The 14,549-nt window shown below is 40.2% G+C and overlaps 1 protein-coding gene across 8 annotated transcripts in view; it reads right to left on the bottom strand.

The window, feature by feature from the left end:
* Window positions 1-42: 42 nt before the first annotated feature.
* The window catches only part of GLT8D2 (glycosyltransferase 8 domain containing 2), a 74,440-nt gene continuing 59,933 nt past the window's right edge, over window positions 43-14,549 (bottom strand). For 3 of the 8 annotated variants that reach the window (XM_023190402.1, XM_023190336.1, XM_023190447.1), the window contains 6 exons: window positions 10,378-10,495; window positions 8,438-8,522; window positions 7,714-7,826; window positions 5,323-5,489; window positions 4,384-4,496; window positions 468-637 (listed from right to left, as the gene is read on the bottom strand). In XM_023190402.1, the coding sequence (XP_023046170.1) occupies window positions 468-637; window positions 4,384-4,496; window positions 5,323-5,489; window positions 7,714-7,826; window positions 8,438-8,522; window positions 10,378-10,495 (766 nt within the window). Of the gene's footprint in view, window positions 638-4,383; window positions 4,497-5,322; window positions 5,490-7,713; window positions 7,827-8,437; window positions 8,523-10,377; window positions 10,496-14,549 lie in introns of all 8 variants that reach the window. The other 5 variants (XM_023190272.1, XM_023190232.1, XM_023190494.1 and 2 more) reach the window with 4 other exon arrangements.

The raw sequence follows: 14,549 nt of genomic DNA on the forward strand, positions 1-14,549 counted from the left end.
TACCTTCTATTATATTTAACATGTAGAATAACAACATGATAATCATAAAAATGATGAATATTTTATTTTTCAGACATCCAGATTTTAAATGTAATAGTTTTATAAAAGAAAAGATTGGCAACCTGTTAAAAAGATACTACATGTGAAAAATACATTTAGAAGTTTTAAAAATTTGTGGATATAATTGTTATTCAGAATTAAGCAGATTGATTACTGGTATCTAGATGGGTCTGTTCCTTTATGTTTTTCAGTCACATAATCTCGATTTCCATAGTTAACACATGTACTTAAAGAAGTTAGTCAATGCCTGTATGGTCCAAGGTATAATTTGCACACAGTAGTTTTTGGTTTTTATATGGTGGCTCATATGTATCAAAGGTAATGTTCATAAAGAACAATGTTATAGTTGGCTACAAAGAGACAATTCCACATTTCTAGACAGGGAATATTTTAAGGGTAGAGTTATATCAGCTATGGTGATTGAGTTTAAATATCCCTGCAGGGTCAGGAACAAACCAGCTTTCCCATAAGTCGTTGTGAACACTAGGGAAGTCCCAAGGTTTATGTCTTCCATTCCAGTGGAGTAATTTAGCTTCCTGCAGAAAATGCTCCGAATATCTGGCATCTGGATTCCAGCCTTCATTGTGTTTAGAGAAAAAATAATAGGCTTGTTAGAGAATAACATTTTTGTATTATAAATTGAATACAAGTTCATAAAAAAAGGTAAACAAAAGGGTTATACAGTGAATTTTCTACCCACCCCATGTCTCCAAATCAACCGTTGTTAGTCTCTTGTGAATCCTTCTAGTAAAGCTATAGCATTGTTTGACCTATATGCTTATATATGTATATTTAAAGACAGAAGATGAGCATACTGCTACCTCGCCTTTAAAAAAAATTATTTTATTTCTTTATTTGGAAATTGCCTTTTAAAATTACTGTCTTGGGAAACTTTCCACAGCAGTACATGTGGATTTACCAAATTATTTTTAGTGACCGTATAGAATGATAGATAATTATTTATTGACCAAGTTCCTTATTAAGGACATTTAGATTGTTTCTATCCTATCATTAGCATAAACACAGCAATGAACAGCCCTCTGTGTATGTCTAGTCTATGTGTACAAATATATCTGTAGGATAAAATATTGTAGGTGGAATTGCTGGACTGAAGGGTGTGTGCCTTTCAGTTTTGATAGAGATTGCCACATTGTCCCCAAAGAAGTTCTATTAATTTTCCTCCCACCCAATAGTTTATAGGGGTTCTTTTTTCTCTGCATTTCACCTCCTTAATGAAAAATGGCAACATTTTCTTTTGAACAGTCTTGTCTTCGTGTAAAATGTGACTACGATCTACTTTTTAAACAGCTATCTCCACCTGAATATTACTCCCCTCATAAGTCATCACTTCAAGAGACTATGCATTTACCCTAACAGTGTCATTGCTTAGAATATTTTTTAGAATACCTATTCTAGAACTACATTAAGGTGTTGTGAATGTAAAATTTTAAAAAAATCTCTATAGCGTTCAACTTTCTTTCCATGAAAAGGAATTTGATATATATATTATTTAAACAGCTGAAAGCCCATTGAATTATGAGAGGGTTGATTTGCTAGGGTTATGTTATTCTAGTGTATGATGTTAACAACAACACAACTGGCTTCTGTTACTAATAAACATAGCCGTGACGGCAGCTGCAGAAGAGAAATTAGTTATTTGAAGCTATCGCAGCGTAATTGGAATTATCAATCATCAGAGTGTATACAAAGAAAATATTCATTTGGGAAGAGGCACCTTCCCGTGAAAAGTCTCTACTAAGGGCATTCTCATCTCTCAGCTTCGTAACTGAAGGGCTATGCAGAACTACCTCAGAGGGGCTTGCAGTTTGGGTGATGAAATTGCTTTTAGCTAAATATATTTTGTAAATTTAAAAAATATTAAGCCTGCCTGTTTAGACCCAAACTTACTGCCCATTAGTGTTATGTTGCCCTTCTACCTCCAGAACACCCTAAAACCTCATTTTTCAAGTGATTTTTGTGTAGATTGACTTTGCACACCATCCCTGATTCCAAAACCTTCAGCACAGATGGAAGCTCTGTTCTACAAAGAAAAATGACATCTTTCCTTTGGGAAGAATATGTCCCTTCCTACTTGTCAGTAAGTTGGATATTTCTCTCTTTTCTTTTTTTTTCTTTTGAGATGGAGTCTAGCTCTGTCACCCAGACGAAGTGCAGTGGCATGATTTCTGCTCACTTCAATCTCTGCCTCCCAGGGTTAGGCTATTCTTCTGCCTCAGCCTCCCGAATAACTGGGATTACAGGCGTGTGCCACCATGCCCAGCTAATTTTTCGTATTTTTAGTAGAGATGTGGTTTCACCATGTTGGCCAGGCTGGTCTTGAACTCCTGACCTCAAGTGATCCACCCGCTTCGGCCTCCCAAAGTACTGGGATTACAGGCATGAGCCATCGTGCCTGATCTAAGTTGGATGTTTCATAAAATGTAATTCTGAGTCTCTGTCTCAAGATCATAAAATGCTGCAACCTTATTGATCTAAGCTCTGCATAACTGTTCCTACACATTTTTAAAAATAGACCTTCTACTTTGATGGGATCTGCACATGGAAAGGTTGATATTTGACCTAATGTTGAACCCAACATGACTCTAAATAAAATCAGACAGAACACTAACTTCCCTGTGGCACTCTTGTGCATACACATGCTCAGGAAAATCAGAGGATTCTGGTAATAATGCAGAAGCAATCCACAGAATTATCGAGAGCAAACAGTAACTCAGCCTCCACAATTATATCCTTTAAAAAAAAAAAAAAAAAAAAGATTATGGGACATAACACCTTGCAGGGTGGTTGTGAGAATTAGAAATAATATTCACCTTCCTTAACAGAACCTAGTCCAGTTCTTAGCAATGTAATGGACAGTTGGTAAATATAAGTCCATATCCATTGCCTCTAATTCTAAAATAATCCCCAAAGGTCTGAAAAGAAAAGGTTTTTTAATAACTTCTTTGGCAGTAAAACCTAGATCCTACTCAGCACCACATTACCTTTTTAAAATCCAAACCCTTTCTAAACTTCTAAACAGGTCTGGCCCAGGGGTTTTGGATAAGGAATGGTGGCATGTGTTAGGGTGGATGTGAATGTGTCCTCTGTGCTAGGCTCTATGCTAAGCCATTTATATGTATTCAGTAACTTACCCAAAATCATAGTTGGGATTCCAATTCATACTCTAAACCCTACACTTGTGTAGTGAATGAAAGACTTAAGGAACTCACAGAGAACAGAGTCAACTGCTTTTTAAAGGATAAATTTTAATGGCAGCTTTCTGAATTCATCCTAAGCCATTATGCTAATTTATTTGGTTTTGTCCACTGTAAGTTACTGCAAGAGAAAATAAAAGTGTGGCTTGACAGTTCCATAAAGTTTTGAAGTTTTAACAGTGCAAGTTTTCTCTCTGTCTTTTTTGGTTTTTTTTTTTTTTTTTTTGAGACGGATTTTCGCTCCTGTCGCCCAGGTTGGAGTGCAGTGGTGCTGTCTTAGCTCACTGCAACCTCCGCCTTCCAGGTTCAAGCGATTCTCCTGCCTTAGCCTCCCGAGTAGCTGGGATTACAGGTGCCTGCCCCCATGCCCAGTGATTTTTTGTATTTTTAGCAGAAACAGTTTTCACCATCTTGATCAGGTTGGTCTTGAACTCCTGACCTCAGGTGATCCACCCGCCTCGGCCTCCCAAAGTGGTGGAATTACAAGTGTGAGCCACCGCTCCCAGCCAGAAGTTCTCTTAACAGTTAATGTTTACTGATCACATACTATATGCTAAGCATGAGTTTGATGGCTTTCCATAAATCTCCAGAAACACGCCCCTCAGGTAGCTAAGAATATCAGCTGCACTTGCAGAATCTGAGCACTGAGGGTTAAGTCATTTGCCCAAGGTCACCTGGAGGATTTGAATTGAACAACCTGGTGCTGTATGTAGCATCCTCTCCTCGCCATGGTGCTCACTGGATCTATAAAATGCACATTTGCGGCCGGGCATGGTGGCTCGTGCCATGATCCCAGCAGTTTTGGAGGCCAAAATGGGTGGATCACCTGAGGTCAGGAGTTTGAGACCAGCCTGGCCAACATGGTGAAACCCCATCAGTACTAAAAATACAAAAATTAGCTGGGCGTAGTGGCACACGCCTGTAATACCAGCTACTCGAGATGCTGAGGCCAGTGAATTGCTTGCACCCGGGAAGCGGAGGTTCCAGTGAGCCAAGATTGTGCCATTGCATTCCAGCCTGGGTGGCAGAGCGAGACTCTGTCTCAAAAAAAAAAAAAAAAAAAAAAAAAAAAAAAAAAAGGACATTTGCGTTTTTCTAAAATACTTACCCAGGTGCCTTATGTGCCACAGGGGGTTAATTGTGGAGTACTTCCCATGGAACACAATCAGCATTGGGGAGGTGGCCACCCCTCCTCCCAGGGAGCTGCTATAGAGGTTTTCCCTAAGAAATGAAATAGAAAAAGAACATTTGGCCTGGAGGCCCCACAAACTCAGATGAAGTCGAATCTAATATTGTAAATGATGTCAGACATTCTCTCACTATGTACTAAGACTTACGGCCTTTCATTCTCCCCCAACTTCCATTTTGAAAATTGTCAAACATACACAAAATAGTAAAATACCATGAACTCCAATATACATCACCTAGACTAACAGTATTAATATTTTGCCATTTTAACCCCCAGGGTTTTAAATAGTAGACACAGGAGATCAAATTCGAATCCTACATTATTTAGAATAACTTTACTTGCAAATTCAAGGTTATGATGGTATTAAAATATCCAGATGCACAAGACTGCTAGGCAATACAATGATGTGATAGTCGTGCTTGTATTAGAGTTATTTTTATCGCCTCTATTTTAAAACTCTGATAATAAAAAATTATAAATTTTAAAAATCAACCTTAAAAAGCAAAGTTGATTTTATATAATAATCCTTAATAAGAAATCTATGTTGCAAGGGGAAACTCAACTAAGATAAATGAAGATTGTTGGGTGGAAAAGATTCAAGTCACATTTTTCAACGGCTTACTAAGAAAATGTACAATCAGGGACTCCTCACTCCACAGGATCTTGATTCCTCTGATTTATATCTTTTGAGGAAAGATTTTCATTGACTGCCCCCTTTCTTTCTTAACATTGCCTCTGTAAGAAAATCTGACCTCAGATGACTGTGAAATATTTCTAACCCTTGAACTACGCATGGAAAATTAACTGAATGATTTTGTTTCCAAGCATGGAAAAAATGGTAGAGAAGTCTTCACGTACTCCACATTCTTTTGCATCCATTTCTCCAATTGCTTGGTGATGCGCTGGTGCTTCCATTCTGTCATGTTGGCAACAATCACACCAGGATTGAAAGAGCAGGTGCTGGGGCTAATGCCGAGGTCCTTGATGGCCTTCTTCCGGTAGTCCAGATAGCCCATATATGTATTCTGTAAGGGAACAGGATGTGCATGCTTTTGACCAGTGAATCTTTTATTTCTGGAAAATGATCATTTTCTTGAAACCTTTGTGCAGTATCTTTGGGTTTCCTCCTGTGTCACTGGCCACTTGGTAGTTTGTTGTTTTTGTTTTGTTTTGCTGGTTTCCCTCATTTCTCCAACCTCTAAATGCTGAATGCCCTAGGTCTGAGTGCAGCACTAGTGCCTTTCTCTAGCAATAACTCCATAAACAGCCTTGTCCAGTCTCACGGCTCTAAATGTCACCCATCTGACAGCCCTGATCTCTCCTCTGGACTTCCAACTCCTGCTACATCTACCATCCAAATGTCTCCTTTCAGATGCTTGGTAAGGCAGCTCCAACTTATATCCCAAAATTGACCCCAATCCTATCCCAGACCTGCTTCCCTGCATCTGCCCCACCTCAGTCAGTGGCAACAACTCTATCCTTCTAGTTACTTGGGCAAAAAACCCAGGGTCATTAGGTCCTCCTTGACTCCTTTTTTCTCACTCTCTTCTCATCCAAATCTTTCAGCAAATCCTGTTGGTCCCATCTTCAAAATGCCGGAAGCCAACCACTTCTCTTGCCACTACTGCTACCTTCCTGTTCAGGCCATAATTGTCACTCACTGGATTTCTGCAAGTTCCTCCTATCCAGTATCCTTGCTTCCACTATTTTCCACCCCACTCTGTCTCTAGGTCACTCATCTCCTCTAAGCTCCTCCAATAGCTTCCCATCTCATTCACAGAAGCAGCCAGAGTTCCTAAAATGGCCTGTCATACCCTATATCATCTGACCCTCCAATACCTCTCCAACTCCTGTTACTCTCCTCTTGATCCCTCAGCAACAGCGACCACCTTTAATGAACCAGACTCACCCCTGCCTCAATGTCTTTACACTTCTTCCCACTTCCTGGAGGGTTTCCCCCCTAACCACCTGCACAAGTGGTTCCCTCGATTCTTTCAAGTTTAGATTCAAACAGCACAATCTCAGTGGAGCCTTCCCTGATTACCGTATTTAAAATACAGCCCTGCCTCCACCCCAGTCCTCTGTTAAATATTTTATTTGTTTACTGTCTGTCTGTTCCCACTAGAATGTGAAACACACAAAAGCAAGAGTTTTCATTTTGGTCACTGTATTACTAGCACCTAAAACAGTGTCAGGCACAGAGTAAGCACTCAATAAGTAGTTTTTGAATGAATGTAGTATGGGGCAGGACATACACATTCTTTCACCCATCTAGACTGTCATGATCTATAATTCCTTAATGTGATGCTCTCAAACCTCACACAGGAGTCATGGAAATACTTGAGTACTTTCTATGCACCAAGTCCTTTTCTAAGAACTTTACATGTACTACCTCATTACTCTCATATAATAGCTTTGTATGTATTAACTAATTTAATTCTCACAATAACTACAAGGGAAGTACTAGTATTACCTCTGTTTGACAAATGAGGTAGAAACAACTGGCTAAGTAAATTGCCTGAGGTCATAAAACTACCAAGTGATAGTGCCAAGATTTTGACAAAATCGAATCTGGTCGCAGAGCCTATGCTTTGAAGTGCCTTAAAATGCCACACACATAAAATTATTTGCTAGAAGCTTTTTTGAAAAACAGCATTCAACTCTTAATAACACCTCTTATTTCAAAGCTACCCCTTCGGTTTCAGCACTGCATGTAGGTTCAACTTTCCTCAGTTCCATCAGAGTAAGGAGATCTTTACCCTTAACAAAATCACTATTTTCTTCTACTGGAAGGGGGCTAAAAGCGATGGTCAAAACTCTGAAAATAGAACCAATGGTTCAGCAAGTCTCTTTAACAGAAAACATCATCTCTGACAGAGAGCATGGTGATGAGCCACCTAGGTAACAATGATCATTTCTGGAGCTTTTATTTCATGCTGGACACTTGGACATCATGTTATTTCATGATTGCTCACAAAGACACAACAAAGTAGACATGATTGTTCCCATATTTCAGGTAAGGAAGGTGGGACTTCGCAGGGTTAAAGTAAGTCACCCCAGAGTTGGTAAGGCATGGAGCTGAGATATGACCCAAAGTCCCAGACCCCTGTACTGTTCCGCCTCCCAGCAGTCCAGACTGGCCCATAAGGATTTCAAGGTGGAGGTTACACTCATTTTGAGTTGCAGAGCGGGGAGAAGGGGCCAGAGTTGTAGGGTGAAGGGAGGACTTCCGAGACAGCATATGCCCACCTGAAGTCCCACGAGTCTGTTTATATCCTGAGCAGAGGGCAAATCGCAGTCATCTGAAAAAGCCGCTGCATGGCCCAGGGCCAAGGTGGTGTCATAAAGTTCTTGGATATCACCTGAACTTAGAAACACCAGCAATTAAAACATTATAGCATTTGTTTTCAGGCTAGATAGAGCCTTAGAGCTCCTTAGAGCTTAAACAGTTCTTGATTTTGCTATGGGAGAAGAATATTGGATCCCTGATTTCAAGTGGCTTGACAATTTATTTAGTAAGAGTCATGCCTACAGATTTAGAAAGCCACTTAATGATGAGCTCAAATTGGCACTGATCTAATTTCTTTATTTCTGTTGCTCAGTAGGTACCACACCAATGCGTATCCTTTTTGTAGTGGAAGAGACAGAACACAACATTTAACACCAAAACTTAGCTCACTCCTAAGACTGTCATCTGTGACACTGCATTTCCACACATTATAGGGATATAGGGAAAGGAAAGGCCACCAAGCTATTTATTGCAGGTTTTGACAATCAGAGTCAAACTGGATTGTCTCGGTAAGTATCAACCCGTTTCCAAAATACTTCCACATTTACAACAATACTGTACTCACAACTTAAATAAGCAGTCAAAACTCACTGAGCAATTAGCTATTTGAAAAATGAAGAGAGACAGTTATTCTACTTATCAGCTGCTTCTTTTCCAAGTGTTCTTGGCAGTTAGCGAGAGTACCTTGTACAATTACATCATCGTCCAAATAGATGACTTTCTCGTGTTGGTGGATAAGTAGAGGGAGATAAAATCGAACAAAATTCAGCTGTTAAAACAACAAAAGAAATGATGGTGGGGGAGAGGCATATGGCTTAGTGTCTTCTGGGGGTACTGGAGAGTCGGCTTTGACCATGGCCTCCGCTCAGCTCCAGGTTTGGAGCGGAATGAAACAGGAGCTAGCAAGATGTCTCATCTGAGCTTCCCAGTGCCCAACTTATCTGAGGCCTGGGACTGAAGCCAGCGCTGGAGGATCAGCTGATTTCCTAGATCCAAACCCCCTAGTGCTGAGGCTGTTGCCACTTTCATCTCTGTGAACCGCTGCAGTGGGAGTCACAGAGGCTCCTTAGTCAATCTTTTACGGCACAAATCACCTGCCTTTCTCTACATGCAGTAATGTCGATAACTGTCAATTAAATCAGCCTTAAATACACACACACACACACACACACACACACACACGTGTCATCCCAACAGCAAGCTCAACCTTTTAGCTCCTTGAACCAGAAAAAGGAGCAGTATGACCTGTGTGTAGGAACTTCAAAGTTTCATTACTGACAACATTGCCTAATCTGAAGTCTTAGCTTGTACTCTGACAATATCTGGAACTGGGGAGAGACCGTATCATGGACAGAGGTCTCAGAATTAAGTAAATTTTCAGGGATGAATTTAAGTAACAATCATATGTAGAAGGTGGCCACAGTTTCTGTAAAACTGCTATCAAAAACACCACTCTTTTCTTTTTTTCTTTTTTGAGACAGGGTCTCACTCTGTTGCCCAGGCTGAAGTGCAGTGGCATGATCACAGCTCACTACAGCCTCGAACTCCCAGGCTCAAACAATCCTCCCACCTCAGCCTCCTGAGTAGGTAGCTAGGACTACAGGGGTATGCCATCATGCCTAGCTAATTAAAAAAAAAAAAAAAATTTTTTTTTGAGACAGAGTCTCACTTTGTCGCCTAGGCTGGAGTGCAGTGGCATGATCTCGGCTCACTGCAACCTCTGCCTCCCGGGTTCAAGCAATTCTCCTGCCTCAGCCTCCTGAGTAGCTGTGACTACAGGTTCTTGCCACCACACCCAGCTAATTTTTGTATTTTTAGTAGAGACAGAGTTTCACTGTGTTGGCCAGGCTGGTCTTGAACTCCTGACCTTGTGATCCGCCTGCCTCAGCCTCCCAAAGTGTTGGGATTACAGGCGTGAGCAACAATGCTTGGTCACTAAATAAAACTTTTAAAGTATAAATGGGGTCTCAATATGTTGCCCAATCTGGTCTCAAACTCCTGAGCTCAAGCAATCCTTCCCGCTCGGCCTCCCAAAGTGCTGGGATTACGAGCATGAGCCAGCGCGTCCGGCCAAAAACACCACTTGTTATGCAGGAGAGGGTCCCTTTGGTAAGAACTCTTGCGGTAAAATACCTTAAGATTCCCAACGCTAGGAAAAGAGTTGGTGTCTCCTGAATATATTATCTTAGTCAATACTAGGAAGTATATAATCCATCATGCTACTGTTTTTTCTTAATTGTGAGATACTCAGAGGCAGATTTAACGTACAATCACAGTTAAATATCCCAACAGCCGGTGGGTTTGGGATACTTTTTCCTGGCCTCAGCTACCTGGCCCTCCTCCAGCTCCCACCCCCACAGACATATTCACACCTGTAAATGCATTCTACATTTTTTTTAGTGCTTCACTTCTTCTTTAATAAACTTCACTGTGCTTCTATAAACCATCTTATATCCTTTCTGTAGCAGCTGGCTTATAAATTATACAAAAGCAGAGTTTGGCGGAGATCAACACCACAAGGCTTCAAAAATAATATTCCACATGCATCCCAGTGACTAGCACTCCCTTACTCAACATAGGTCTCACCAAGGACTGTCCCCAGCACCTGTGTGCTCCCTACTTACAGGCTGGAGCAATTCAGGCCTCGATGAGTCTGGTCTGATCTTCCCTTTGAGGACCATCGGGTTGAATTCCACGATTTTAAAGTTTATTTCTCTCAGTTTGGAATGTTCAATCCATTTTCTAAAAAGATGACCAAAAAACCTCTAGTATACCCTTCAATTCTTTCCTCCGTTTGCCTATTGCCCCAGGGTCAATCTGTTGCCTCCCTAGAAAGTTAAAATTAAAATGTGTGTAAATTTAGTAGAGTTTAGTCCAATAAATCCTTCTGACTTTTCTCCCCCCATCTGGTGTGACTTAAAATCTTTTTTTCCCCTCAATCTCGTAACTCTTTCTGCAAAGGAAATGAAGCAAAATAGTAATAACCAACTCTCTCCCCAGATCCAAATAATTTCCCCAGGAAACAGGAAGAATGAAAAGTGTTCTTTCTTATAAAGCAGCATCTGTGATTGCTGGTACTGTCTTCACCATATGGTAACAGCTCTGAAATGTTATGAAACAGGACATTCTGAACCCTCAACTTTGATTGAAGTCATTTTTACTCTGCGGTTTCGACTCCAAGGCTTTTGAATTTACCTTTGTCTCTTTGATTTGGTCCCTTGATCTTCCCCATCTGTCTTCATTCCCCATCTCTTCCCCCTCCCTCTCCCCTTCTGTTTTCTTGATCTTGCAGAATTTTTGTCTTGTATCCAATTCATAATGAGATTCTTGGTAGAAATAATCTCAAAATAAAATGTCCAATGACTAAAGTCACCTAGGGTAGTATTTGTTGTTGACTAAAAATCAACAAAAGAATTAAATGTGAACAAAATTTAGATCTGCAAAATCTGAAAAAATAATTGGTCATATCAATTAAAAAAAGATAGACTAACAGAAAAATAGGCAAGAGACCTGAACACTTACTTCCAAATTGTTACAAAGTGTGTGGGAAAAGTGTTCAATGACATTAGAAATAAGGAAACCTCAAATTTCTAGATAGCACTGGACACTAATCAAAATGGCAAACTTAAAAAGACTGATTATACTGTTAGTGAGAACATGCTGGATGTTACATGAGTGTGTTTACTTTGTGATGATCCAGTAAACTGCACACTGGATTTATACAGTTTTCTGTTTTGGGATTCTACTTCAATGAAAAAACTTTAAAATATGTAAAAGGGGGCAGGGAGTAGACTAGACAGCAAGAACTGGGAAACAGCCACTGGCCAAAGTCAGAAAGTCATGAGGCTCATGCCTTTTGCTAAGGACAAACCCTTCCCCAGAAACCTTATACTTGCCATCCTTTTGGATTTAGTTATCTAGTTTTCATACCCATGGATAGTTAATGGACTGTTAACAACAGGCTAAGTGAATGATGAGCAATAGTATGATAAGGAGAGTGAGAAATGAGACAGAAAACCAGAAAGCATACACAAGACATCAAAACCCAGGGCATCCAAGGGCCATTTAGATTACAGGGAAACACTTTACAGATCTCAGTACCTCCTGATGGCACCACTACAAAAACATTTAATTATAAAAGCAGTATGTAAATATATTCTCCTTTTGAATGATCAAATAATACTGAAACACCCTGAATTTCCCTTCATCAGCACCCTCCCCGATTCCTCTGTCCTCCCAAGAGATAGTCAGTGTTAACAATCTGATAGCTTTCCAGTTCTTTTTCTTCACAGAAACACATACATGTTCATGTACACACTTATAGTTAGGGGTTTTGAATTTCATAAAGTAGATCATACTATATGAGTTATACTGCAACTAGCTTTTTCCACTTAACAATATGCCTTGGGAATCTCCTATGTCTGTTTAGACAGAGTGCCTTCTTTTTTTAACATCTGGATCATATTTCACAGTTCATTTAAATATTCTTCCATTGGTGGACATTTCAACACTTTGAAATGTTTTCACTAGTTCACATAATGCTGAAACTAGCATTGTTGTACACATATTTTGGTAATATGTGCTAGAATTTTTGTAGTACAGATTCCTGGAAGAGGAAATGGCATGTGAGTCAAATTATATATGCATACAACCTTTTGATAGATATTGCCATATTGACCTTGCCAAATGCTTTACCAACTTAGAAAATGCACATTGTATAAATAAGGAATAAGCATGTCCATTTGCCTGCACTGGGTAATGTTGTTCTGTTTAATTTTTGCCAACCTGATGAGTGAAGAATTATGTCACTGAAGTGACACATGTTTTCATTTTTATTTTCATTTTCAACAATGCAAAAATGTTTCAATTCACATTTTCCTATTAATAACATAGAAAAACTTTATTTATTATTTTTTATTTTTGGAGATGCAGTCTCACTCTGTCACCCAGGCTGGAGTGCAGTGGCTCAGCTGATCTCAGTGAGCCTGGAGCCACTGGAGTGCAGTGGCTCAGCTGATCTCAACTGAGTTCAATGATCTCAGCTCACTGCAACCTCCACCTCCTGGGTTTAAGCCATTCTCCGGCCTCAGCCTCCCCAGTAGCTGGGATTACAGGCAAGTGCCAACATGTCCAGCAAATTTTTGTATTTTTAATAAAGATGGGGTTTCGCCATGTTGGCCTGGCTAGTCTCAAATTCTTGACCTCAGGTGATCTGCCCGCCTTGGCCTCCCAAAGTACTAGGATTACAGGAGTGAGCCACTGCGCCTAGCCTTATTTATTTATTTTTAGCTGAAACAAGGTCTCACTCTGTTGCCCAGGCTGGAGTTAAGTGGTGCAATCTTATCTCACAGTAGCCTCAAACTCCTGAGCTCCAGGGATTCTCCCACCTCAGCCTCCCATGAAGCTACATATAACCACCCTCGGTTAATTTCTAAAATTCTTGGTAGAGACAGAGGTCTTGCTATGTTGCCCAGGCTGCTCTCGAGCCTGACCCCAAGTCGTCCTTTTTCCTTGGCCTCCCAAAGTATTGGAAATATAGGAGTGAGCCATCTCAGCCAGCCTAAAATACCTTTTCATGTTTATTTGTATTTATTTGTATGTTTTTCCTCTGTGAATTGTCTGGTTATATTCTATGCCCATTTTTTAACTATGTTTTAAAAATATTTGTGTTTTTAAAATTTTTGTAACAATTCTGTATTTTGGATAGTAATTCTTTGTCTATAATAGATGTTAAAAATACTTTGTCCTGGTCAGGAGCGGTGGCTCACGCCTGTAATCCCAGCACTTTGGGAGGCTGAGGCAGGTGGATCACAGGGTCAGGAGATCGAGACCATCCTGGCCAACATGGTGAAACCCTGTCTCTACCAAAAATACAAAAAAATTGGCCGGGTGTAGTGGCAGGCGCACCTGTAGTCCCAGCTACTCGGGAGGCTAAGGCAGGAGAATGGTGTGACCCGGGAGGCGGAGCTTGCAGTGAGATCACACCACTGCACTCCAGCCTGGGCGACTGAGCAAGACTCCTTCTCAGAAAAAAAAAAAAAAAAAATTGTCCTAATCTATTGTATGAATAGCTTCACTTGTATTTTTCATCATTGTAAAGTTTTTCAATGTTATGCAGTCAAATCTGTGCACTTTTCTTGATGATTTCTGGGCTCAGAGAGACACACTCCATACCAAAATTTTACAATTATCTTTCATTTTTATAATATGTTCAAATTTTAATTTTCTGTTTATTTCTTCTTAATCCAAAAATAAAGGAAATCTATTTAAGGAAATATAAGAAAGTAGAGGCCAAGTGTGGTGGTTCACACCTGTAATCCCAGCATTTTGGGAGTATGAGGAGGGAGGATTGCTTGAACCCAGGATTTCAAGACCAACCTAGGCAACAAAGCTCTCCACAAAAAATTAAAAAATAAACTGGGCGTGGTAGCATGCACCTGTAGTCTCAGCTACTTGGAGGTGGAAACAGAAGGACTGCTTGAGCCAGGGAGGTCAAGGCTGCAGTGAGCTGTGATTGTACCACTCCACACTCCAGTCTGGGCAACACAGCAAGATCCTATAAGAAAGAAAAGAAAAGAAAAGCGAAAGGGAAAGGGAAAGGAAAGGAAAGGAGGGAAGGAAGGAAGGAAAGAAAGAGAGAGAAAAAGAAGGAAAGAAAGAAAGAGAGAGAGAAAGAAGGAAAGAAGGAAGGAAAAAAAGAAAGAGAAAGAAAGAAAAGAAAGAGAGAGAGAGAGAAAGGAAGGAAGGAAGGAAGGAAGGAAGGAAGAAAGAAAGGAAGGAAGGAAGGAAGGAAGGA

This window comes from Piliocolobus tephrosceles, chromosome 10 (genome assembly GCF_002776525.5).
Source record: "Piliocolobus tephrosceles isolate RC106 chromosome 10, ASM277652v3, whole genome shotgun sequence".
NCBI lineage: Eukaryota > Metazoa > Chordata > Mammalia > Primates > Cercopithecidae > Piliocolobus > Piliocolobus tephrosceles.